The 25,991-nt window shown below is 38.2% G+C and overlaps 1 protein-coding gene across 3 annotated transcripts in view; it reads right to left on the bottom strand.

Moving 5' to 3' along the window:
- The window catches only part of INPP4B (inositol polyphosphate-4-phosphatase type II B), a 901,292-nt gene that overhangs the window by 180,092 nt on the left and 695,209 nt on the right, over positions 1–25,991 (bottom strand). For all 3 annotated transcript variants that reach the window (XM_062199561.1, XM_062199562.1, XM_062199560.1), the window contains exons 13-14: positions 13,131–13,261; positions 12,655–12,759 (exon numbers count right to left, since the gene is read on the bottom strand). In XM_062199561.1, coding sequence (XP_062055545.1) covers positions 12,655–12,759; positions 13,131–13,261 — 236 coding nt within the window. The remainder of the gene's footprint in view (positions 1–12,654; positions 12,760–13,130; positions 13,262–25,991) is intronic.

Genomic DNA, 25,991 nt, shown 5'->3' with positions numbered 1-25,991 from the left:
CCCTGTAAACATAAATAGTATAAATTGAAAAGGAAAACGGTACTCTGAAGTTTAGCCTTCTAAATAGTCACTTCCTTTGTTAAATCTAACTAAATGCCAAAAGACAAATCATCAGAACAGGAGTGATGCATTTCTCCCAAAACTTGGGTGACCAACAACACCAACAATGCAAAGAAATGTTAAAATTTTTTATTCAGCATTAAGAAGCAAGCATTCCTGTCATCTGAGGCAATGTGATTATTGGAAGTGAAGTAAGTCAGAGAAGGACAGGTACTGCACTTCTACTTACTTGTACCTCTAATGATCTATATGAGCTTCCTAATGGAAACTCATTTGAAAGGACTGGAAGAGGCAATGGAAAGTCGTTAACCAATGGGCACAAAGTTTCAATTACAGCTAATTAAGTTCTAGCGACCTGCTCTGCCTCATAATGTTCTGCAGTTAATACTGTTTTAACAATATTGTATCCTTAAAACTGTGTCAAGAGGAGATCTCATGTTAAGTATTTTCACAATAATGGCAAAAAATAAAGAAGCACAAGGAAAATTGTAGAGGCGATAAATATTTCTATTACCTTGATAGTGGTGAAAATTTCACAATGAATGCTTACATCCAAGTTCATTGAATCACATCCATTAAACATATGCAGCTCTTTGTATAGCAAGTATACCTCAGTAAAGCTCCTTTTAAAAATAATATAAGCATATGTGTGTATAATACACACATAAATATTTAAATAAAATATATGGTCCGTAAGCCCAAACAAAATGCATTCCTAATTCAACTTCCAAAAGTAAAACTGCCTATAGTCTCTTCAATAAATTTAAAAAGCCTGTGGCATCTCCAGCACAACCCATCAAATAAGACAGATTGAGGAGACAATATGAAGAGAAAGACACAGAGCCTTCACTGATGGAGTTACAATGATTCCCCTTTGCCAAATCTGCAAAAACATTTGACCAACCCATGTTGCTTGGGCTCCTTGTAGTGCCTCCTATCAAAGGTTCATGCAAATGAGGGGCCCAGAGACAAGGTTTATTATTCACTTCACATTGAATTTGTCTCTTCAATTCACCCATAATTTCAGGATCCCACATAGCAACTTTCTAGGAACAGAGATTTGATTCATCTACATCATGGCTCCTGGGATTTCAAGGATCCAAGTGACTTTGAAGCAGAAGTAAAGGAAGTGACTCAAGTTGCTGGAATAGTTTCTTCTCCCCATAATAAAAAACATATTATTTAATTTTAAAAGTAAGTGGAGGAGGCCGGCGCCGCGGCTCACTAGGCTAATCCTCCACCTTGCGGTGCCGGCACACCGGGTTCTAGTCCCGGTCGGGGCACCCGATTCTGTCCCGGTTGCCCCTCTTCCAGGCCAGCTCTCTGCTGTGGCCAGGGAGTGCAGTGGAGGATGGCCCAAGTGCTTGGGCCCTGCACCCGCATGGGAGACCAGGAGAAGCACCTGGCTCCTGCCATCGGATCAGCGCGGTGCACCGGCCGCAGCGCGCCGGCCGCGGCAGCCATTGGAGGGTGAACCAATGGCAAAAGGAAGACCTTTCTCTCTGTCTCTTTCTCTCTCACTATCCACTCTGCCTGTCAAAAAAAAAAAAAAAGTAAGTGGAGGAATTTGAGCTGCTGGAGTCCATCTGCATATAAATCCTAAAGTGAGGAACAAGCTGTGCTATGTCTGTTCTTTCACTTCTTTCCCTTCCATTTTCTTTGTATGAACTTCTCTGGTAAAGGATTTACACACACTTTTACCGAGTCCTATAAAATCCGCATCACTGGCAAGTTCTAGCCTCTTCCAGATGAAACCATCTGTTGCTAACCACCTTAGGGAGGTCTCTGAGTGTCAGCCAGACTGTCCTGCCAGTCTTGGTCTCTTGACCCCAACCTGCTGTCCTGCCTCACTCCTTGTGACCAACACAGTACACCACATTCTTTGAGCTCTTCAGGGTCAAGCCTTTGGGATAATGTTAATTTTGTCTTTGCCTCATAATTACTTGTCATCAGTGCTAACAGCTCTGATACCAAAATCTAAGTTCTTTCTGGTCCATGTTAATGATTTTTTACCTTTCTGTTGACCTTGCAAGTTTGTTGTCAAGATAACTACTGTTACTTCAACGTTAGCCCCTCTGCACTCGCCATGTAGTACCTCCCCTCTGTCTGCCTGAAACACAAGACTCAGTACTAATTCCTCCTCACAGATTTCATATATTGATGGAAGTACATTCTGATACATCAATGTCAAACTCAGGTCACATCATCCAGCAAAACATAAGCAGCAAGAGAATGGAAATTACTGCAGTCAGATTCAAGAACACATCCTCAGCGAATAGCACATAGGAAACATTCGTCACTTACTGCCTTACTGTTGTTTAACTGCACAAATGGTTTTCTAACTCTTGAATATTAGATGCACTGTTAAGATGCACATTTTGTCCTTCTGTGGCTTATCTTCCTACGTTTCATCTCCTTCCCACTTATTCGTTGTCTACTAAAATTCCATCCCTCATTTATAAACAATTACAATCTTTTCTTGAAAGCATTCCTGAACAGTCCAGTAAAACTAAGTTTTTATTTAAAAATTAAATTTGTGACAGTATATGAAAGACAGAGAGAGAGAGAGAGAGAGAGAGAGAGAGAGAGAGAGAGAGAAGCAGAGACAAATAGAGACAGAGGTTTTCTAGCCACTGTTTCCACAACAAAGGCTTGCAATGGCCAGGGATGGGCCAGGCGAAAGCCAGGATCCCAGAGCTCAATTCAGGTCTACCATTTGGGTGGCAGGGACCTACCCACTTGAGCTATCACCTGCTGCTTCCCAGGGTATGCATTAGCAAGAAACTAGAATTGAGAACAGAGCCAGGGCTTCACCTAGGTACTCTGATACAGAATGCAGGTGTCTTAACCACTGCACTAAACATTTGCCCCTCTTCTTGTCTATACTTTTCTGATTCTTTGTGTTTATTTGAAGATTTAACTCTCCCTTATGTTAGATCCTGTATCCAAATACCATAATGAATGTGATTGTAAAAATTTTGCTATGATTGTTTTAAAACCCATTTCCTTCAGTGGATGTATGTTATTTGTGGTTGGGGATGATATTAACAGGTTATAGCAATGTTAATAGTTGGGGACGATATTAATAGGTTATAGCAATGTTAGTAGTGATGATGGCTGGAATACAGTAGAGACATACTAAAAAGTAAACAGAAGAATAATGATGCAAGAGATACCATTTATTATGCTGGTATGTACCTTTAGTGAAGAGACAATACTCACTCAAAATTGCATTAATTTTCAAATTAGTCCTGTAAAATAAATTGTATTTCCCTAACTTCACAGACAATATATATTGTCACAGAGAATAAATAACTTCTCGCCGGCGCTGTGGCTCAACAGGCTAATCCTCCGCCTTGCGGCGCCGGCACACCGGGTTCTAGTCCCGGTCGGGGCACCGATCCTGTCCCGGTTGCCCCTCTTCCAGGCCAGCTCTCTGCTGTGGCCAGGGAGTGCAGTGGAGGATGGCCCAAGTGTTTGGGCTCTGCACCCCAGGGGAGACCAGGAGAAGCACCTGGCTCCTGCCATCGGAACAGCGCGGTGCGCCGGCCGCAGCGCGCTACCGCGGCGGCCATTGGAGGGAGAACCAACGGCAAAAGGAAGACCTTTCTCTCTGTCTCTCTCTCACTGTCCACTCTGACTGTCAAAAATAAAAAAAAAAAAAAAAGAATATAACAAAATAACTTCTCAAATCTCATGCTAGTAAGTTTTGGGCTGGGTAATTCCCAAAGTCTGAGTCACTTAATAATATAGTTATGTAATGACTTATTACCTTAAGCTTCATCTATTCACCAAAAATACCCATTGAACACAATCTATTTTCAGGAGCTACCCCAATTTCCTTTGAAATTGGAATATTGCGACAGAAAGTTTCTGTATTAGAATTGGTCTAATTCTTATGAAACAAGCCTGCACATGTTTTAATATGTTACAAAACACCGCTCAAAAAAGTGCAAACTTAAGTTGTAATGAAAGTTAATTTTGATCTATGATCTTAATTACCTTTTCTCTTGAATATTTATTTTTTCTTCATTTAATTCTTAAATTATCCTTCCTTCATTCTTTTTTCAGTTATATCTCTCCTCTGTTTCCTATTTAACTGTTCAGTTTATAATCCACAATCCTTTTTTTAAAAAAATATTTATTTTATTTATTTTGAAAGACTTACAGAAAGAGGTAGAGAAAGAGAGAGAGGTCTTCTGTCTGCTGGTTCACTCCCCAGATGGTCGCAACAGCCAGAGCTGCGCTGATCCGAAGCCAGGATCCAGGAACTAGAACCAGCACCCATATGGGATGCTGGAGCTCCAGGCCAGGGTTTTAACCTGCTTCGCCACAGCACTGGCCCCTATAATCCACAATCCTGTATCAAATCTAAAATTTATGCTGTTTGTCATTGTAGTCACAAGTTCTCCTGCCACCACCTGAGGCAGCCGTCTCTGTCTATTTCTTATAGGATTACTCTGCCTCAGAAGACCAATGTGTTATTTATAATCCTGAATTCCTAATAATTTGCCCATTTTTTTTAAGTCTACCTTCTATGTTAGTACCTTTACCATGTTTTTCTTCCATAAATTTATACTATATATTGACTTACATCATGTAGCTATTAAAGGAAGTTTATTTGGCCTAAGTCATACCCATAGTTCATAACCCTAGCACAAGATAATTAGTGGAAAAATACTCTACACATTCTATGAAGCTGTTGGATTATACACAATATCACAAATAAATATGTTTTTTTCTGGATGGTGTTTGACTTATCAAAATCTGCTCAGTCTCCTCCAATGTCCTACAAAGCCCCTCCCTCTGTCACTCTTCTCTTCTACACACCTGAATATTTTGCATATTGTTTTGGATCCAGAACTATCATTATGTTGTTACAGTTGTGCCACCTTTATTTAACTGGGAGTTCCTTTGGATTGATTCCTGGGCCATTGATAGATGTTCTTTTTATTTAAACAGTTTTTCTCATTTCCTTCCTTGCTTTTTACAATCACAAGATGCTACAGACTCATTTTATATTTTTCCTGTGCAGCACTAGAAGCATCAGTTTTCCAAGGGACAGTGAGGCTTTCTATTGGAGAACAGGGTTTAGAAATCAAGCACTGAGGGCTAGTTATATTCTTTGCCAATGAGTGTCATAGTGCTCTACCTTTTCAGTGGCTACAACTAGGAAATAAATGTACAGATAGTAGGTAGCATATTTGTTACCTTTGAGTGTTTCTTTGTTTATCCATGTATCTATCTATTTTAGCAGCAATAATAGAATCCTGGGTCAATGTTGATATCTCAGACTTCTGCACAGCACCACAGAGCTCATTTTAGCCTCTCTTTTCATCTATTTGCAACTTCATTCTCTGATATTAAGAGATTTGACTCTCATTATAAACATATTTTACATATTTCATCAACTGTATAAATAGAACAGATTCAGAATTTTTTGCCCAAATCCCTGTAGGAAATAAATCCCTCCCCCTTCTCTTTTCTTAATGTAGCTTTACAATGTTCAGTTCTGCCCAATGTTTATTTAGGTCAACTCTTTTCATTCTTATTAATTATTGTTTTTGTTTTTTGAAAGATTTATTTTACATATTTGAAAGGCAGAGTTACAGAGAAAGAGGGAGAGACACAGAGAAACAGAGATCTTCCACCTGCTGGTTCACCCCACAAATGGCTGCAGCAAGAGCTGAGGCTGGGCCTTGCTGAAGCCAGGAACCTGGAACTCCATCCAGGTATCCCATGTAAGTGGCAGGGGCCCAGGCACTTGGGCAATATTCAACTCTTTTTTTTTAATTTTTCATTTTAATTTTAATTAGTTTAACAGATTCAATGTAGTTCATAAATACAATTCTAAGAATATAATGATATTCCTTTCCTTCCTTCCTCCCCCATTCTTCCTCCAACACGCCTTCCTTCTACTTTCATCTTTAAAATTTACAAGGTATATTAGCAGGGAGCTGGATCCAGAAGTGCAGCAGCTGGACTTGAATCAGTGTCCATATGGGCATCTGGCATTGCCTTAACTTGCTGTGCTACAATGTTGGCCCTATCATTTTAATGTTTTTATTTATCATGTGCTATTGTTTAAAACAGCACAGTAAAAATGTTAAATTTCAAAATGGGGAAATAGAGAATTCTAGGAAATGCTTAAAGACATATAAACAATAAATGATGATAGTTTGAAAAAATAGTATAGTTAAATGAGGGTACTTCAAAAAGTTCATGGAAAATATTAAATTAAATGACTATGTTTATGTAAAATCATTTTGAAAACAATGCAAGGTTTTTCATAATACTCATTTTCTCCATTTTATAGAAAAAGTGCTTTGTGACAAAAAGCAAAGATTTTGAGAATCAAGATTAAGTGTCAGGTACCCCAAACTTACTTTTTTTTTTTCATAGAATTTCAAATCAGTACATCTAGCAGAACACAACATCTTATCTAAATTCCAAAATGGCATTTATCTTATTTTCTCACCTGCCCATCCAACCATGCTACTCCATTAACATCAAGAGGTCTTTTCTGTTGAGATAGTTAGAGTTATTGTCTAGATATTTAAGGAACAAATAAGGTCTCTCTCACTTTTGTGTATTGCCTTTTGATTTTGCCTACCTTGCTTGGGTTCACTCCTTACAAAACTTGAATATCTAAGTATATATTTTATAGATCAAAGAGTTTGGGCTTAAATAGCCTTTGCACATTTGAGGACTTCCAAAAGTTTCTTTGAAGCTTTGAGCTTTCAACTTTGATAATCAAAGAATGACTCTGAAGGAAACAATTGGGAAGTAGCTGCTGAATGTTATTCTCATTTGACACAAATTGAAGCCAAAGGAAACAGCTTTGTTCTTCAGCTGTGGAAGGATATGTTCCCTTTGTAACACAGTGTGAAATAAAAACACATTGTGTAAAGTTCTGTAGCCCTTAACTTTAATAAGACAGTTCCTGTCACATTTTAAAGTGATCACTAAATGTCATAAAATAGCAACACACTTTCTAAGGAAATCACAGATGTACTATCCTAGGAAATCTTAATATTTTGCAATTGTCATTTTATAATGATCAGTTATCAGTGTTATCAGTTATTAATGCTGGGACAGCTAGATTTATCTCTTTTGGCTCCTTCGGCTTTAAATTTCACTTGCAATTACAATAAAAACAGTAGATTGAACTATATACATCATGCGGTTTACATGCTGGTTTCTTTAGTTAATGAAGAATGATATACACTTTAAAGCACCATGATTATTCTTAACTGGATAGTTATAGTGCTTTAAATTTAGGATAAACGACAATGGATAGTTTTCCTCTAGCAGAGAAATTATGCAAAAAGACTCATAGGAAAACAAAATTCTAACGTAAAAATTGTTAAGATTTACATTGTCATTTCTTAAATATCTATTCTTTCAATTCTGTATTTTCAAGACTTGAATAGCCCTTAGCTATATACACTAACAGCCTTCAGATTCTTGATAACAAGAAATAGTTTTAAAAAAAATGTATATGTGGATTTTCTTCTTAAATGTCCTGCTTTCTCAATAAACAGTGTGTGTGTCTTCCTTCTTTGATGTTTTTTTTTTTAATTTTATTTTTTTGACAGGCAGAGTGGACAGTGAGAGAGAGAGACAGAGAGAAAGGTCTTCCTTTTTGCCGTTGGTTCACCCTCCAATGGCCGCTGCGGCCGGCACATCCTGCTCATCCGAAGCTAGGAGCCAGGCACTTCTCCTGGTCTCTCATGCGGGTGCAGGGCCCAAGGACTTGGGCCATCCTCCACTGCCTTCCCGAGCCATAGCAGAGAGCTGGCCTGGAAGAGCGGCAACTGGGATAGAATCCGGCGCCCCAACCAGGACTAGAACCCGGTGTGCCAGCGCCGCAAGGTGGAGGATTAGCCTGTTAAGCCACAGCGCCAGCCCCTTCTTTGATGTTTATGGTACCTCAAACATTGTCTTTGGCTTTCTGAAAATGGTGTAGCATATCATGATAGGGAAAACAGAATTTGAATTATTTCAACTCATAAAGAAACTATGTATGTTTAACAATAAACACAACTGAACAATAAGGCTATCTATCTTTATTTCTTTCAGAATATACCTTTAAAATTCTTCCAATCATAGAAATAGTGAAAATGATAAAAATAAATGTAGGAATGTGATCTGATATCAGGAAAAATTTAAGCATAATATCTCATTGCAGCCTGATACAGAGAATCCCTTTGACAGAAAGCAAGATTTTAGGGATTCTTTAGGGAAGTCTGTTTCAAAACAGTCCTAGCAATTTGGCACTGTCACTAGGCATATCTAAAGTTAATTATCATTCATTGATGAAGTGATTCATTCCAAGTCTTAGGAGCTCTAATAGTTTCTCTCATTTGCTCCCTTTCTTGGTGTGGAGTTTGGAATTTAAATGAATCATACATAGTTGAACATTAAATTCTGGCCACTGATGCACCTGTTTCCAGCTGCAGATTTTTGATATAAATAGTGTTGTTAAATAGACATTAAAGTTCTTTTGGCAGAAATTCTCAGACCCTTGCTAGAGATATCAAAAACAAACAAAAACAACAATGTGCCAGGATGTGGTAGGCAGATCAGTTTCACTCTTGCAAACCAAGGGCAATCTCATTTTCTATAGGCTAAGATCAGTAACTGAAAAGCTATGAGACATTCTGGCTCTCTTCTCTTATTGTGATCTGATTCATTATTGTATCCTCATTTTCCACTACATTGGTAAACATGGTTAGTCTTTGGTTCCCTAGAACACAGTTCAATTCATGAGCAAAGATCATCTCACAATCCCCAAACTGAATCAACAAGAGAAACTCAATTGATTCAGCTTTATTTAAGTGTTCACCCAGCCTCAGTTTTTTGTTTGTTCTGAGTACATACTATGTGCCAGGCACTATGATCATTCAATCAACTCTATTTAAGGGACTAGGCTCACAAAGTAAAGTGAAGGATGGCCGGCGCCGTGGCTCACTTGGCTAATCCTCCGCCTGCAGCACCAGTACCCCGGGTTCTAGTCCCAGTTGGGGCACCGGATTATGTCCCGGTTGCTCCTCTTCCAGTCCAGCTCTCTGCTGTGGCCCAAGAGGGCCGTGGAGGATGGCCCAGGTCCTTGGGCCCTGCACCCGCATGGGAGACCAGGAGGAAGCACTTGGCTCCTGGCTTCACATTGGTGCAGTGTGCCGGCCGAAGCAGCCATTTGGGGTGTGAACCAATGGAAGGGGCCGAAGCAGCCATTTGGGGTGTGAACCAACGGAAGGAAGACCTTTTTCTCTGTCCCTCTCTCTCTCACTAACTCTGCCTGTCAAAAAAAAAAAAGTAAAGTGAAGGCTATATATATAATGCTGACAAAGCACTCATGGTTAAAGTTAGTCATGTATTAAAAATGCAGAATTATACAAAGGAAAACTTTAGTTTTATAAATTGTAAAAACTTTATAAATTATGGTTTGTAAAAAACACAATTGCTTTAAACTGAATTAATTGCATGTTATATCAAAAATATAATATTTTGCCATTGTTTATCTACAATATATATAATTAAAATGTAAGTTATAACAGTAATCTATACTATTATATGATATTCTATAATATTTCCACTGATGTTCTATGAACAGAAAATATATTGAAGCACACTGGAGTTGAAGCCAGCATTGTGGCATAGTGGGTTAAGCTGCTACCTGTGACATGGCATCTCATATGGATGTAAGTTCAGCTCCATGCTAATGGCCTGTGAATGCAGTGGAAAATAGCTCAAGTACTTTGGCCCCTTCCACCCACATGGGAGATCTGGATACAGCTATTGGCTCCTGGCTTCACCGAAGCTCAGTCCTGGACATTGTGGACATTGGAGAGTGAATCAGAGGATTCATTCTCTTAGTCCCTCCCTCTTTTTCTCTGGTTCTCTGATTTTCAAATGAATAAAGCTTTTTTGTTTGTTTGTTTTTTTAAATTAAGTACATTGGAATAAGTATATTGTCATTAATTTTGGGATTTTGCTTTTGTTATTGTTATTCCTGCTGTCTAAATTTTTATTCTGGATGGTGGTTTATTTGTTGCATAAGGATGAAAAAATAACTTAATGGGTTTGGGGGCACCCAAAGTTAACTGGGGGTTATTTCAATTGTTAGTATGAGACATGACCACATTGATTCTGCTCAGTTGCCTGTTTCAAGAATGAGACATTAGTCTTGTGTTTGGTGAATAACTTGATCAAAGTCAAAAAAGTGGTAGAATGTCCAAATTCCAATGGTGTTTCAATCAGTATTATAACATGTAGTTGATGATCTTGTCTATAAAGTACCTAATTTGTCTGAACTCCAATTTCAAATAACTTTTAAATGTATTATAAAAAACTTTTAAATATATTATAAAAAATATCAAGCAAAAATTTAACATTATTTACATTATATATGTATAAATCATTTATATATACATAAAAATACACACACTTGTATATGTGTATTCATGAATAGCTTTAGAAAGCCCACTATGTAATATAATCATAAATCTACATATATATAATCACAGCTATATATATATATATATATATATATATATATATATATATATATATAACATTAAATTGACTCAGGATATCTAGTTCCGCCCCACATTTTTTTCCTTAAACCTTCATAGGAAAGTACCATGCCTTATCTTCTTTGTCATCAATCATCTAGTTTATGGGTTTGTCCTCTAGATCTATAACACTACAATCTTGCTTTTCTCTGTAATGCTTGATATTTGTCATTACAAACAAGAAATCCCTTTCTATAGTTTGTTAAGGGTTTACTTGTACTCTCTGAGAACGCTACTTCAGCATGTCACCTTATTTAGAAATAAGGTCTTCCATACATCTAAACAAGTTGAAATCAAGTCAGTAGCACAAGCCTTTTGCCAGGAAAATTTCAACGCACAGGTAGACATGCACAGAGAGAAGAAAACTGAAGACACACAGAACGTCACATGCATTCAGAGGTCAAATTTATGGTTAATAAGCAGAGGGAAGAACACGGCTGCCAGAAACCCACCAGGAGGAGCCAAGGAAGGACTTCACCGCAGGCGTCAGCACACTTTCATTTTAGACTGTGAGCCTCCAGGGCTGGGTGAGAACAAATGCTAGCTCTCTTTTTAAATTTAAAAAAAAAAAAAGCACTTTCATTTTATTTGAAATTTAGAGACAGAAACAGAATGGAAAAAAAAAAAAAAACTTCCATCTGCTGGTTCATTCTTCAAACATTCACACCTGCTAAGCCTATGAAAAGCCAAAGCCAGGAGCTGGGAACTCCATCTGGGTCTCCCACACCGGTAGCAGGGATCTAAAAGCTTGAGTGATCATGTGCTGCCTATCAGGAAGTTTATTACCAGGAAGCTGGACCAAAAGTAGAGCCAAGACTCCAACCAAGCACTAGGATATGGGATGTGGGCCTCTTATCCACTGAAGCAAATGCTTGCCTCTAAACTTCGGTTATTTTAAATACCCATTTGTGGTGCTCTAGAAAACTGACTCACACTCCAAACCAAACTACTTAGATTGAGACGTTGTTTGCTTCTCTAGATGTCTCGAAGTTGCCACAATCTATGCATAAACCTACCCATCATTTTAGATACTTCTTTTTGTTCTCTTTATTTTATTATTATATGGCATGTGAATTTGTATGTGACAAGAACACTTACAACAGAAATCTACCCTCTCACCAAATTTTATTTTTTAAAGAATTATGTATTTATTTGAAAGGAAGAGTGACAGAGAGGGAGAAGAGAAATAGAGGCAGACAGACATGGAGACAGAGAGAAACCAGAGACAGACAGAGATCTTCCAGCTGCTAGTTGAATCCCCAGATGCACACAACAGCCAGGGCTGGGCCAGGAAAAAGCCAGGAGCCCAGAACTCCACTTCCATCTCCCAAGTGAGTATTGGGGTCCCAAACACTTGCCCATCATCTGCTGCCTCCCAGTATGCATTACTGGGAAGCTGCATCAGAAGCAGAGGCCTGGGAATGGAACCTGCGCTCTCATAAGGGATGTGGGCAAGCCAAGAAATAGCTCCACCTGCTGTGCCACAACAGCTGTCCCCTCCACAAATCTAAAGCATGCAATGCTGTATTATTAACTGTAGGCACCATATTGTACAGCAGATATCTAGGGCTTACTCATCTTACATAAAGGAAACCACAACTAACACCTTGCTATGTTTCTTCCTCCCCCAAACCCTTGGTAGCTACCATGCAACTCTGTGTCTAGGAGTTTGTCAGTTTTAGGCTCAGCAAGTCAGTGAAATTTTGCATTTTTTGTACTTCTCTGCCTGGTTTATTTCAGTCAGCATAATGTCATTCTGGTTCATCCAAGTTGGAACAAATGGAAGGATTTTCTTCTAAGTTTGAATAATATTCCATTATTTGTACATAGAAAAATTTATTCATCTATATGTCTATTAATGGATATTTAGGTTGATTCTATACCTTTGCTATTATCAGCTTCAATTGCTTCATCTTGGTATAAACAGTAAGCTTTTGCATTTTTCAGAAGACAAAATTTTTAAAGAAGTATACATTGCAAAAAAATTCACCAAATTAGAGAGAATAATATATGATACCTTTCAGGTGAGGGCTGTGTACATGCATTCTTTGCAAATGCAGATTTACTGGAACAAATTCTAATGTTTTCTCTCCTTTGCTGCTGCTTGATTTAAAAGAAGACCCTAGGTGGAAAAAATTAAATAGTACTAGTAAATAAATAAATAAGTGATAAGGATGTATACATATATTTTTATGTATATGTGTATATTGAAAGATTTGACAGAAAAATGTTATAAGAAATCCAGAAAAATATATCCCATGAGCTCTTCTCTTTTCAAAACTTATTAACTCAATTATTCTTTTATCATGAGATAGAATAGCACAGTTCTTTACTTCCTTATTTCAGATGCCAATGTGATATAAAAATGAAAGGTTTTATTTTTTAAAAAATAATTGTCTCTCTTATCTGCATAACCACAATGTTTATTATTATTTTCACATAACATACATGAAATGCAATCCAGTTTGAGTAAGAAAATTACTGCTTTCACACCTGTTTCCCTGCTAAGTTCCGTCAAAATGTCTTGATACATGTTCACCATTTGATCACAGTGAGTAAGGACATTTTTCCGTAGATTGTCCCAGTGTGGGGAAAGTTCACCAAGTTCTTTTAGCTCCTGGTTTCTGTTAAGAAAGACAGAACACAAACTTTATTTTTATCCTAAATACACAGACGCAGAACCCCTAATCAAGGTTGTCAAGCTTATAAGGAATTGTCTCACCTTCCATCTCTGGAAAGTCCTATAAATTCATTAGCTTAAAATTAATAACAAGATCATTTAACACAAAGCAAGAATAGAAGTTTAAATCACACATTTACAAAATTATATCAAAGGTAAAGAAAAATTAGATTCCTTGACAACATTTTCAAAAGATGTGACTGACATAAATCCTTAATAGAAAGACAGTTACTTTTAACAATTTAGCATTTGCTTTTGCAAATACTAACATTTTACTATAAAGACGGCTAAATTCTAGGCTTCAACTGTGAAAAATCAAATATGGGGAAGCTATTTGACTATGCCTGAAGAAATATAAGATATTCCAGTAATCCAAATTATATAGTTTTAAGTTTTGTTAGCACAAATGATAGATAAATGGTATTATTGTTATAAGATCTGTTTTTATTGGTCTCTATTTCTCCCAAAAGGATGATTTAAATAAGTCCTACATGCATATGTGTTGTCATTTTTTAAATCAAAAACAAGGGCTAATGCTGCTGAGCATTTGTCCTAGTGTTTTAGACACTACTTGGGACATTCACATCCTGTATCAGAATGTCTGGGTTCAAGCCCCAGCTCTGCTCTCAATTACAGCTTCCTGCTAATGCCACCTTGGGAGGCAACAGGTTAAAGGTTCAAATAGTTGGGTCTCTCCCACTCAAGTAGGAGAACCAGATTGAGTCCTTCACCTTTCAGGATGGTCCAGCCCAGTCTAAACAGTTGTGGGCATTTGAGGAGTGAACCAGAGAGCTGTCTCATTCTTCTCTCTTCACCCACCTCCCTCTCTCTCTCTCCCTCTCCCTCCTTCCTCCCCTTCCTCCATTCCTCCCTTATTCTCTGCCTGTCAAATATTTTTTTTTTTAGAAAAGCGAGAGCTAATCATGCAATTCAGCATTTAATTATTAACTTTTATCTAAATGTCAACCCTTTAGCCAAGTTAATTCAAATCACCAGAATGCCTTTTAAAAATTGTAATGATAAATGGTCTAAAATGCTGCTTGGTTATCTCTAACTCATTTCTGTAACCTTTTACCAACATTTTCATGAGGCTAATTTAGCCAGTAATAATGAACTTTCTTTTCTATTTTGCCTATGTAACATGTTAAATATCAAGCTAATAAATTCAGAAAATGTAGAATCTTAGCATTCTATGAAATGCAAGTGTATAAATGGTATGCTAAAGCGCGCACACACACACACAGAGTTGCTTTCCAATATTTGTGGCTATCTTTGTATAGTTTTAATGTAATGTAATGTAGTACTACTACATCTTTCATCTGAGGTCTTCATAATTGCTGTGAACATTATTCTCATTCTCAACTTCTCCAAAGATTAGCTTTCATGACACAACATTCATAGGAGAGAAAGTGATTAATCAGTGGACAACGATAGTAAAGGAAGTTCCTGACCAATGGGAGGCAAAAGGGAAGCTGAAGAATTGGGGTGGGGGGGCAAGTTCTCTGGCTGCACTCAAATGCCAGGATATTCAAAGTCAGGACAAACAACAACAACCAAAGGAAAAAATAAGATTCCAAAAGCTGTAGCCATCTAAGTCCCTTTAGCTATCTAAGTCTAGAAGAACTGGGAAATCAAATCTTAGATAGCATAAGTGAAAAATCAATATGTAAGTTTTCAGGAATTGCTTCCAAAATCCAGTTATTATGGAGATATTAGCTAAGGAGTCTTGTTTTATCTACTAGAGTCACCATGGGTTTGCAATTGATGATGTTTCTAAATCCTCATCAGAAAGACATTATAACTAAGAGGAGGGTGGTGAGGGAGAGAAGGAAGTGTGACAGAATAACCCCTGACTTCACTGTGGGATATGTTCAAGGTGGTAAATATCTGGCAAAATATGGTCAGAAAAATTTAGTGTTCTGTTGGAAGTGACTTGGGGTAAGCTGTGAAGGGTTTAAAATGCATTATACTCCTCTAAGACACCACCATTTAGGCAGAGAAACACACAGACAAACCTGTTTGTTCTAAAAGATGCCACTGAAAAGGTACAAATTCAAAGAGAAAAACAATGACACACTCTTATTTGCATTGAGAAAAGTCCAAATAAAGGGGAAATACAGGGTATATTAATATGTTAATATTAATGTTATTAATAAAGTAGATAATGAAAAGTTTTAAAACAAAATTAGACAGAGTATGGGAGTTAGTATAAGATTTTCATATATGAAATTAATTGCATTAATATATTAAATAAGGGTAGAAGACTAGATATATAAAATTGGTAATTTTTTTTCCATCAGGAAGGCTAGCACTATGTTTCCTTAACTGTATTCTAATTTGTCACCCAGTGAACAAAAAGTTCCACATTTAAAAATCTTGTAATTATCTCAGTACAGATTCTCTAGAAAGAGGGGCCCCAAGATCAAGGAATTTCAAGTCAATAACAAGGAGGAAGGAAAAGATAGCTGACACAGGGAAAAGCAGAAAGCAGACAAAAGATGGTATATTACGTTACTGTCATAACTTCTGAAGAAAACGCAACTGGTTTCTTGATTAGGTGGATAACTCCGGAGAAATTATAAGTGAAATCCTGTACCTTGGAATATTTTGTTAGAGAGATATTTATATACAAGTTCCTTACCAAATTCTGTATTTCATTGGTAACAATTCATCCTGTGGGAAATTAACACTCTGTACTTAACTGTATACTCTTTTCCCTTCAGTGGCCACTAGGGAAGAAATCCAATGGAGAAAGAACATTGCTGGCTCTATTCTGATAAGAGATGGGTGTCAGATCTAGTGAGAAACCTCCCCAGGAGGTGCTGTGAGAGACAAACTAAAGCCAGGTTTTCACCTTGAGGGAGAATGCCACAATTAACAGTAAAAAGTAACAGTCATGGCAATCTATAGGATTCACCATTGATCAAGTGGTAAAAAATCTGTAGAAATTTTTGGCTAATACATGCAACCACTTACACAACCCAGATGCACTTTCACTACTTTCTTATATCCCAGTAACTTTTAAAACAAGATCCTTCATCTTTTCCCAAGACAATAGTCCAAGTAAAATCCTTCAAATTAATTGTCAATTGTAAATTCCTAAAGATTTAGAGACAGCAAACCAAATCACAATATTCAGTATTCTAGTGGATCCTAAATGGATATTCATCACCAATCTACCATCATTCATTCTAGATTTTCCCCAAAATCTGCCAGCACTTCAACTGGTCTGATTTGCTGCCAGAGGAATTAAGCCCTTACTTTCTTTGCACTTATATATTTTGGTTGCTGTAATTGCTCAATCACATCTGTGCATGGGGTACCCCTGAGTTCCAGACGCATGTTTCTTGGCTTAGATGTTGTAGCATCAGATTTATATGCTAAGGGTAATGGATATAATAATTTCTTACCATCTTTGTTGATTGACTGTTCTGAGGATGCATGTATACACCAAAGAACACATGTCAAATCTAGCTAGTGGGAATACAGCATGCTGTATCAGCTATAATTTTAGCAGCTTCACCCTAAATTGCAGGGTCCCAAATCTGAGGTTTCTTTTCCCATGTTGCTGCTTTAGTTGAGCATTTTATGATTAATATTATTCCTGTTCTATCAAGTCTATGACTCTCAGGAGATACAGTATGTAGTGTTCTTGAACTTATTGTTACACTATCTTTGATATAGCAGCAAATGTCCCTGGGTAGGAGCAACATTAAGCAGGCACCATCCCATTGATTGAGGTATTCTGTAAGCCATCGGATGTGGGTTCCAACAATGGTACTGTGAGGGATCCTGCTACATTTCAACCATTTCCAAGGTGGAAGGGATCCAGTTGAATTTGGCTTGTCAATGAAGCTTTCAACAAACATTTGTTTGGTCTCCACTGTACTGTGGAGCACTGGTACTGTATTGGTGGTCAGGGTCAGCCTGTTCTTAGCATTTAACAGTTCATAGTGATAACAGTTATATTAGCCTTTGAGATGGATCCGTTCCAAAGCTGTTTCTATCATCAGGGTTGTTTTCTTCAGGGTCTATTGTCCAACTCTGGGGTAGTTGACAAAGGAGGCTGGCTGATATCTACTTGGCTGGTAATAATAGATACCCAGTAGGAGAGAGTTTCCTTCATAGTATTTACAAGTTTTACAGGTACGATTCCTTTTAAAGATTTATTTATTTGAGTTACAGAGAGGAAGAGCGAGCAGGAGAGAGGGGCAGGGAGAGGGAGAAGGAGGGAGGGAGAGAGGGAGGGAGGGAGAGAGGGAGAGAGAGAGAGAGAGAGAGGGAGAGAGAGAGAGAGAGAGAGGGAGAGAGAGAGAGATTCACTCCCCAGATGGCTCAAGGGCCAAAGCTGTGCAGATCTAAAGCCAGGATCCAGGAACTTTTGGGTCTCCGATGCGGGTGCAGGTACCGAAAAACTTGGGCCATCCTTTACTGCTTTCCCAGGCCATAGCAGAGAGCTGGATCAAGAGTGGAGTAGCCGGGACTCAACCCGGAGCCCATATGGGATGCTGGTGCTGCAGGCGGTGGCTTTACCCACTACGCCACAGTGCCGGCCCCCAGGCATGATTTTGAAGTATAAAGATGCTTTGTGCTCACTCACACAGGCCTAACCATGTATCCAGTGCCCATATCGCTTGTATCCACTTTCTATTCTTATTTCCTCAAGTCCCATAAGGCCATTAACCCTACATGTTCAATTTTTGAATATATCTGTACCTCACACCATTTTTCTTTCAAGTGAAGGGAAGAACATATAGACAGCAGATCTGCCCACCAGGTGGATGTCCTTCACTGTTGATCCTAAAGTCCACACAACACACAGCTAACCTGTCTTCACAGCAGTTTTAGTTATTTTCTCCTCCATGAGTTAGTCACAGGAGAACTTCCATGTGGGTATAGATACAAGTTAAGAGAGAACAACCAGTACATCAAGGTAGGTAACACAAGACTCTGAGATATCTCTATGATATATGTGCATGCCTCCTGAATGTGAGTCCAGTTCCCAATGTCACTCTCACATAAAAATATATTATTGCCCATAACATACGATGGGATTGAATCAATATTCAGTTTGCCATGGGCAGCTTCAGTCAGAAAATCACTTTGTGACCCATCATCAATGGATCAACGGTTTATTCCCCAGTAGAAGCCCCATATCATACCACGAGCTGTTTTTAAAATGAAACTTAGCACCATGATCCAGGAGGCATTTTATATCCCAGAGCCCAAAAGAATGCTATTAAAGTTCCTATGAAGTCTTCTCCAAAACTCCACACAGAAGTACTGTTTCTCAATATAGATACTTTCAGTTCCATCGAATCTACCTGGTCACATACTCAAGGACTTGTAACAGTGTGAATCTTTTGCAGTTCCTCTTGAACCCCGATTCCATACACTCTGCTTTTCCACTAATGGAGAGATAATGGACATAAATACATGATGATTTGTGGATAGGTAAGCAGAAGATGGAAATTTTAAATGTTGTATAGGTCATTAATACAGTGCAAAGCACAATTATTTATGTACATATATGAAGAAACCTTTGTGCAAATGTACATCTGTGGCATACTATTGATTTCACTTATTATATGTCATTGTACCAATATATGGTAGAGGTGAGGTAACCATCTATGCTAGTTTGCACCTGCTATTCCATTATACTATTAGCAATTCTTTTCTTTCTCAAAATAGATTATCCTAGTTATGGGGGTATCAGAATTAATATATGATTTTGCTATAAATAAAAGCAAGCATAATGTCACTGAATGTCCCAGCTGGAAAGAAATTTAGGGAATAATCTGAAACCTTTTCTTTCACACATGGAGAAGCCTAGCTAACATCATTTAGTTTCACAATCAGAATACCAAAAACCATCTAAATTATAATAGCCATGTTTATTTTTTTCTTACTTCATATAATTCTTCACTGTAAAAAGAAACACAAATCAATAAGAAATATAAAAACAAACAGTTAACAGAATATACCTAAATAATATTGAGTGAGTAGGATTTACAAACTGGGCTACTGATTTCCAGAACTGTATTTGTAAATTTCTGTATTGATATGAACAAAGTTATACTTTGGGATTTTTTTTTACCTTGAATGGCATACTTACTGGGAGTGCAATGTATAGTAACTGATATTTTTAAATACATGTTCAAGTGCATAATGGCATTCTGTACTGTGAGACCCAAAGGAACCGAGGCCCGGTGGTCCAGTGTGCTTGCTGCCTCACTGTTATCAACAGGAAACTAGAACTAATTTTACCATTAAATAGTAACATATTTTCACTAAGCCTTCAGAATAAATGACACTGGACATGCATTGTATTGCTACATTTTTAATTCTTAGAGAATATTTTAAAAGTACTGCTTACCTACTAAAAAATTTCACTTTACTCACAAAAGAGTTTCTTCTTTCAAAAGCTCTATATTTCAGTTGCTACTATGAAACAATAATGACAAAATAATTCTTTTTGGAAAATACACCATCCTGCTAAACATAGAATCTCATGAATGCATTGCTTTATTCTCACTAGAGTTCTATATTTAAAACAAATCTCCTAGCCTGTCTCAAACTTCTCCTAATTATCAGAGACTACAACAGGCAGACAAAAAGGAGTTGGAAAGAAAATACTGAATATTAAAATATCAATGGGCTTAGGTCTCTTAACAGTGAACACTTTTTGTAACTTACTGCCATCTGTTCTGTTTCCCTTTGCTATCTATAAAAATAAAACACAAATCCTGCAAAGTAAATCTCCAGGATGGCTGCTAAGGCCTGCTTGAGAATTACCTAGCACTCCATGGATCTTTGCATTCAAATTGTAGATTATGGCACTCTAAAAAATTATTTGAGAGGCAATGGAACAGAGAGATAGAGTGAGAAGGTAAACCAGGGATGAAGGAAAGGATGTGGGGGGCATAGAGGAAGAAGGAAGGAGAAGGGAGGAGGGAGGAGGGAGGAGGGAGAGGGAGAAGAAGGAGAAGGAGAAGGAGAAGGAGAAGGAGAAGGAGAAGGAGAAGGAGAAGGAGAAGGAGAGGGAGAGAAATGAGAATGTCCCTATCTAAAGATTCACTCCCCAAATGCCCACATTGACAGGTACTGGGCTGGAACCAATGCCAAGAACTCAATCCAGGTCTTCTACGCACTCGGCAGGGATCCAAATGCTTGGCCTTCACCTCCTGCTTCCTAACGTCATTAGTAGGAAGTCAGGAACTGAAGCCAGGTATTGAACCCCGGTACTCTGATATGGGACACAGGCATCTTACCCAGCACCTTAGGTTAGGCTAAATGCTTGCCTCCAAAGTATAACATACTTGATACCAGATTAAACATTTATATAAATATCTAGAAATAATCTTATAGAGTTATTCTTTTTTGGCAATATTGCTTTTTTGTCTTACATTGCTTAAATATTTCAATAACACATGATTTTTCTTTTTTTTAAAGATGTATGTACTTATTTGAAAAACAGAGTGACAGAGGGAGAGGAGAAACAGAAAAAAAAAAAGAGATCTTCAATCTCTGGTTCACTCCTCGAATGGCCACAAAGGCTGGGGCAGGGCCAGGCAGAAGTCCGAAGCCTGGAACAAACAGGTTGGCAGGAGCCCAAGTTTTTATACCATCCCCTACTATTTTTTCAGATGCATTAGCAGGGAGCTGGATCAGAAGTGGAAAAGCCTGGACTCAAACTGGCACTCACATGGGATGCCAGCATCACAAATGCAGGCTTAACCCACAATGCTGGCTCCCACATGAGATTTCTTTTCGGTAAAATTGCAAGTTCCTGAAAGTTATCGTGATCTTCTGAAATATCCATAATGCAGAACATACTTCTTTTCATATAACATGTTTGAAAAAGGATCCAGTGAATAATGTGAAGAAAACAAATAAGATTAAGAAACAAAACAACTCTATGAAGAATAAAGAGAATAAAATATAGAAGGAGTCAAAGAGTACTTGGAAGAAAAATAAAACAAATTTTTAAATGTAACTCATAAACATTGGTAAAATATTAAATAAATGATTGTTTTAATGATTTATTTATTAATTTGAAAAGGTGCAGTGAGAGAGAGGGAGAGGCAGATAAAGATCTTCCATCCGCTGGCTCACTCCCCAAATGGCCACAATGTCCGGGACTGGGCCATGCCAAAGCCAAGACTCACAAGCTGCTTCTGGGACTCCCACGTGCATGCAAGGGCCCAAGTACTTGTGCCATTTTCCACTGCTTCCCATACACATCAATAGGGGCTTAGATTGGAAGTGGAGCAGGCAGGGTTTGATCCAGCACCCTTATTGGATGCCCGTGTTGCAGGTGGCAGCATAATCCACTACAGCACAACACAGGCCCCTAGATAAATGAACTTATTCATAAAATTTATTTATTTATTTGAAAGTCAAAATCATAGAGAGAGGGAGAGACAGAGAGAGGTCTTCCACTGGTTCTATCCCCAGCTGGCCACGACAGCCGGGGCTGGGCCAGGCTGAAACCAAAAGCTTCTTCCAAGTCTCCCACATGGGTGCAGGGGCCCAAGCACATACATGGGTCATCTGATGCGTTCCCCAGGTCATTAACAAAGAGTTGGATTGGAAGTACAGCAGCTGGGACACAAACAGGCACCCATATGTGGTGGCAGCAACACAAGCAGGTGCTTAACCTGTTATGCCACAACACCAACCCCTAGAAAAATGACTTTTTAGTTGTGTGTGTGTGTGTGTGTAAAAACTAGGGAGAATATTGGACAAATCAGACCAAGTGTCAGGTCCTTTCCCTCCCTCTAACTTCCCACTAGTTTCAACTTTCAAATTCTGTATAAAATTTTATTTGAAAAAAGTAGCTTTACTACCAAAAAAAAAAAAAAAAGACCACTGAAACAAAAATGCTAAAAACAGGACAAATTTTATCTTCTACATAAAAAAACCTACACTAATATATATACATATACATATATATACTATATACACTTTTAAAGTCTACTGATGACACATTCTTGGGAGAGATTCCAATATGGAGCAAATGTGCCTAGAACCTGTGAAGTGACAGAGACATGTAGTATCCATCAGTTTGTCTTACTACAGTTCCCCATTCGTGCGAAGTATTCCATATGGACTTGTTGACTTAATGAATAAAAAGCTTGCTTCAGTTTGTTTTATGTATTCCTGTAACTTGGGATAAAGGCCAATACAGACCAATCTCAAAGGAGAGGGTTGAGCTCAGGCCAAATATAATGGAAACATGAGTTATTGTAGATTCTCCTGACACTGTCTGATCCAGTTTTGTAAATATGGACTGGCAAAGTCTTCCTTAGGGCTACAGAGAGATATGAGAAATTGTCTTCATATAGCATTTATTACTGTGATAGAGAATTTTATATACTGATTTGGCTGGGCTACAGGGTGCCCACACATTTGGCTAAACATTCTAGGTGTCTCTGTGAGGGTGTTTTAGGATAAGATTAACATGTGAATTGGTAGACTTGGTAAACTATAACACCCTTCCTGATGAGTTATCCTCATACAATCAGCTGAATACCTGAAAAATTCACTCTCCCCCTGGAAGAGAGAATTCTCTTACTGACTGATACTGAATTGAGACTTTGGCTATTCTCTATCTTCAGGTGTGGTGTCAAATTTGCCTCTTTCCTTGGTTTTGGGCTTTCCTATGTGGACTGGAATTATCCTATCAGCAGTTCAGCTGGGTTTCTAAGTTGCTGACTTCCAGCAGATATTGGGACTTGTCACTTTCTACAGACACGTGTGCCATGTTATACACACACTCACTGTTGTATAATTTAAATTATATATGAAAGTAAATTTAAATATATTTTAAATACATTTTTAAATCACAGGAATTTCTGTCTACTTGGTGAATGAGAAGACACTGGTGGGAGGGGCTGAGCTGATGGAGGTCAGAGGGGAATCAGCAGGGAAGCATCTAGAATGTACTTTAGGCTCACTCATGGTCTTTAAACCATCTACCTCATTTCACAAATATCTCCTTGATTTCTTCAAGAAGAAAATTGACTATAGAGATGTGCAACTTGCCTAAGGGACATACATAGAGTTCTAGTTCTTAGGCTGAGCTCCACATGTGAGCACTTATTAGAAATGAGAACCTAGAATGATAAGCTTTAAAAACCTGGACAAATAAATTTAAAAATTCCCACAATTAAGAAACTAATTGGGGCTGGCACTGTGATGCAGTAGGTTAATCCTCCACCTGCAGCACTAGCATCCCATATGGATGCCGGTTCTAATCCTGGCTGCTCCACTACCCATCCAGCTTTCTGCCATGGCCTGAGAAAGCAGCAGAAGATGGCCCAGGCACTTGGGCCCCTGTGCTTGCATGGGAGAGCAGGAAGAAGTTCCCAGCTCCTGTCTTTGGAAGAGCTGGCCCAGCTCCAGCTCTTGCGGCCATTTGGGGAGTGAACCATCGGATGGAAGACATTTCAATCTTTTCCTCTCATTATCTGTAACTCTACCTCTCAAATAAATAAAAAATCTTTAAAAAAATGAAAATTATTATAGAACAGAGTACTTGAGAATAATACTCAATTCATTTATAAGAATGTAGTAAAGGGGCCAGCACTGTGGGAAAGTGAGAAAAGCTAACGCCTACAGTGCTGGCATTTCATGAGGGTGTTGGTTCGAGGCCAGTTCCAATCCCGCTCTCTACTATGGCCTGGGAAAGCAGTAGAAAATGGCCCAAGTCCTTGGGCCCCTGCACCCATGTGGGAGACCTGGAAGAAGCTCCTGGCTCCTGGCTGCAGATCGGCGCAGCTCTGGCAGTTGAGGGAAATTGGGGAGTGAACCATCAGATGGAAGACCTCTCTCTCTCTCTCTCTCTCTCTCTCTCTGCCTCTCCTTCTCTCTGTGTGACTCTTTAAATAAATAAAAAAAAATTAAAAAAAGGATGTAGTATGATCCAACAACTTGATAAAAGAAAAAAAATGGTTAGGGCCCAGTAAGAAAGACATTAAAATGCTATTTGAGATTGTTATTACTTAAGCAAACAGAAATATTTTCCTGTAATGAGCTCCATAATAGCATTTTGTAGAACAAAAATAGCTGTGCAATTTAAATAGAGCCTGTTGGTAGTTATCATATAGTAAAACTACACGTGGGCGTGCATGGGTGGAAAGTTTAACAGCTGATCTACTTCCATTCATTAAGCAAAATTAGACTTTAAATCAAGCCCAAAAGAAATCATAAAAAATTAATCCACTATAAAAAATTAAATACTAAATAGTCAGTGAAGAATAGACCACATAAATGACTTGTGGGTGGCTTCAATTTCATAAAGTGGTTGGTGACACCATAAAACTGAGCAAAGTTCAACTGGATGTCAGGTTTCACAGTATGTTCAACTCAAAATTCAAAATGCCTGTGCTTTAACTCATGTAGGGATAAAAGTTGCATCCATAAATTACAGGCTTAGTGTAAAAAGTGCATTTTTATAAATGACAATGTGGTTAATGTTGCAATTCATGAGGCATTATTTCACTGATGAAGGACTGGATATTTTGAGTAGTCATTCACTGTGATTTTCACTTGACATTAAAATAAGTGGTTATTATATTATATACTCAGTAAAGTTTCAATTTATATGCAAAGATTAAGAATTGGAACACAGTTATTATAGGATTTAGTTGTATTCACAGAATCTGTTTGTATCTGATAAACAGCCAGATTCCATAATTTAATTTTAGGTAACTATGTTAGAAAAAAGTTGAAATAATAAGTATGTCTTCTTCTAGCCTCGCTATTCCCAAAAAAGATGAATTTGTGTTTATTTACTTCTAAAGAATGTCTTATTTATCCGTGGTAGTTGGTTTTAGGTTTATGAAACAAAGAAAGCATTTACTTTCTAAAAAAAAAAAAAAAAAAACTCAGTGCTCTACTTACGTTAAAATCAATTACACACTGTATTGTGTGAAGGTTTCTATCAAATCCAAACACATTAATTACATGACTTTCCTTCCAAGTTCCCAAGAAAATTACAAACTGTATTTGAAAGGCTGGTAAAGCAAGAAAGTGTGCTGACACTCCCATCATGTTTCATTACTGCTGCTCACACTTTCAGAAATTACAAATATTTCTGTATATTACCTCTTTAAATTCCTACCTGAGGATGTGGAGCTAGGGTGTTGCCCAATTAGGTAGATGGAATTCAGGAGACTCCAATGGGTACTGTATATTAGCTGTGGCTAGTTGTAGATACCATACACTACCCAGGTGTATGTCCCTGTTTCTTCCTTTTAGTAATAAGGGTTATTTTGCATAGAATGCATCTCTACATTCAATTCTCACAACAATTCTTAGACATTGTTGTTCTAGAGTTACACTAAACAAAATAAAAATTTTTTGTCACATGAAGCATATTTCAAATGCTTAATATCCATATGGTGGCTGGTGTCATGGCTCAATAGGCTAATCCTCCGCCTGCAGCACCGGCACCCCGGGTTCTAGTCCTGGTTGGGGCGCCGGATTCTGTCTCAGTTTCTCCTCTTCCAGTCCAGCTCTCTGCTGTGGCTCGGGAGTGCAGTGGAGGATGGCCCAAGTCTTTGGGCCCTGCACCCGCATGGGAGACCAGGAGGAAGCACCTGGCTCCTGGCCTGGGATCAGCACAGTGTGCCGGCCGCAGCGCACCAGCTGTGGCGGCCACTTGGGGG

The sequence above is a fragment of the Lepus europaeus genome, chromosome 8, assembly GCF_033115175.1.
Source record: "Lepus europaeus isolate LE1 chromosome 8, mLepTim1.pri, whole genome shotgun sequence".
In the NCBI taxonomy this organism is placed as follows: Eukaryota; Metazoa; Chordata; class Mammalia; order Lagomorpha; family Leporidae; genus Lepus; species Lepus europaeus.
This window is presented reverse-complemented; position numbering and strand designations above follow the sequence as displayed.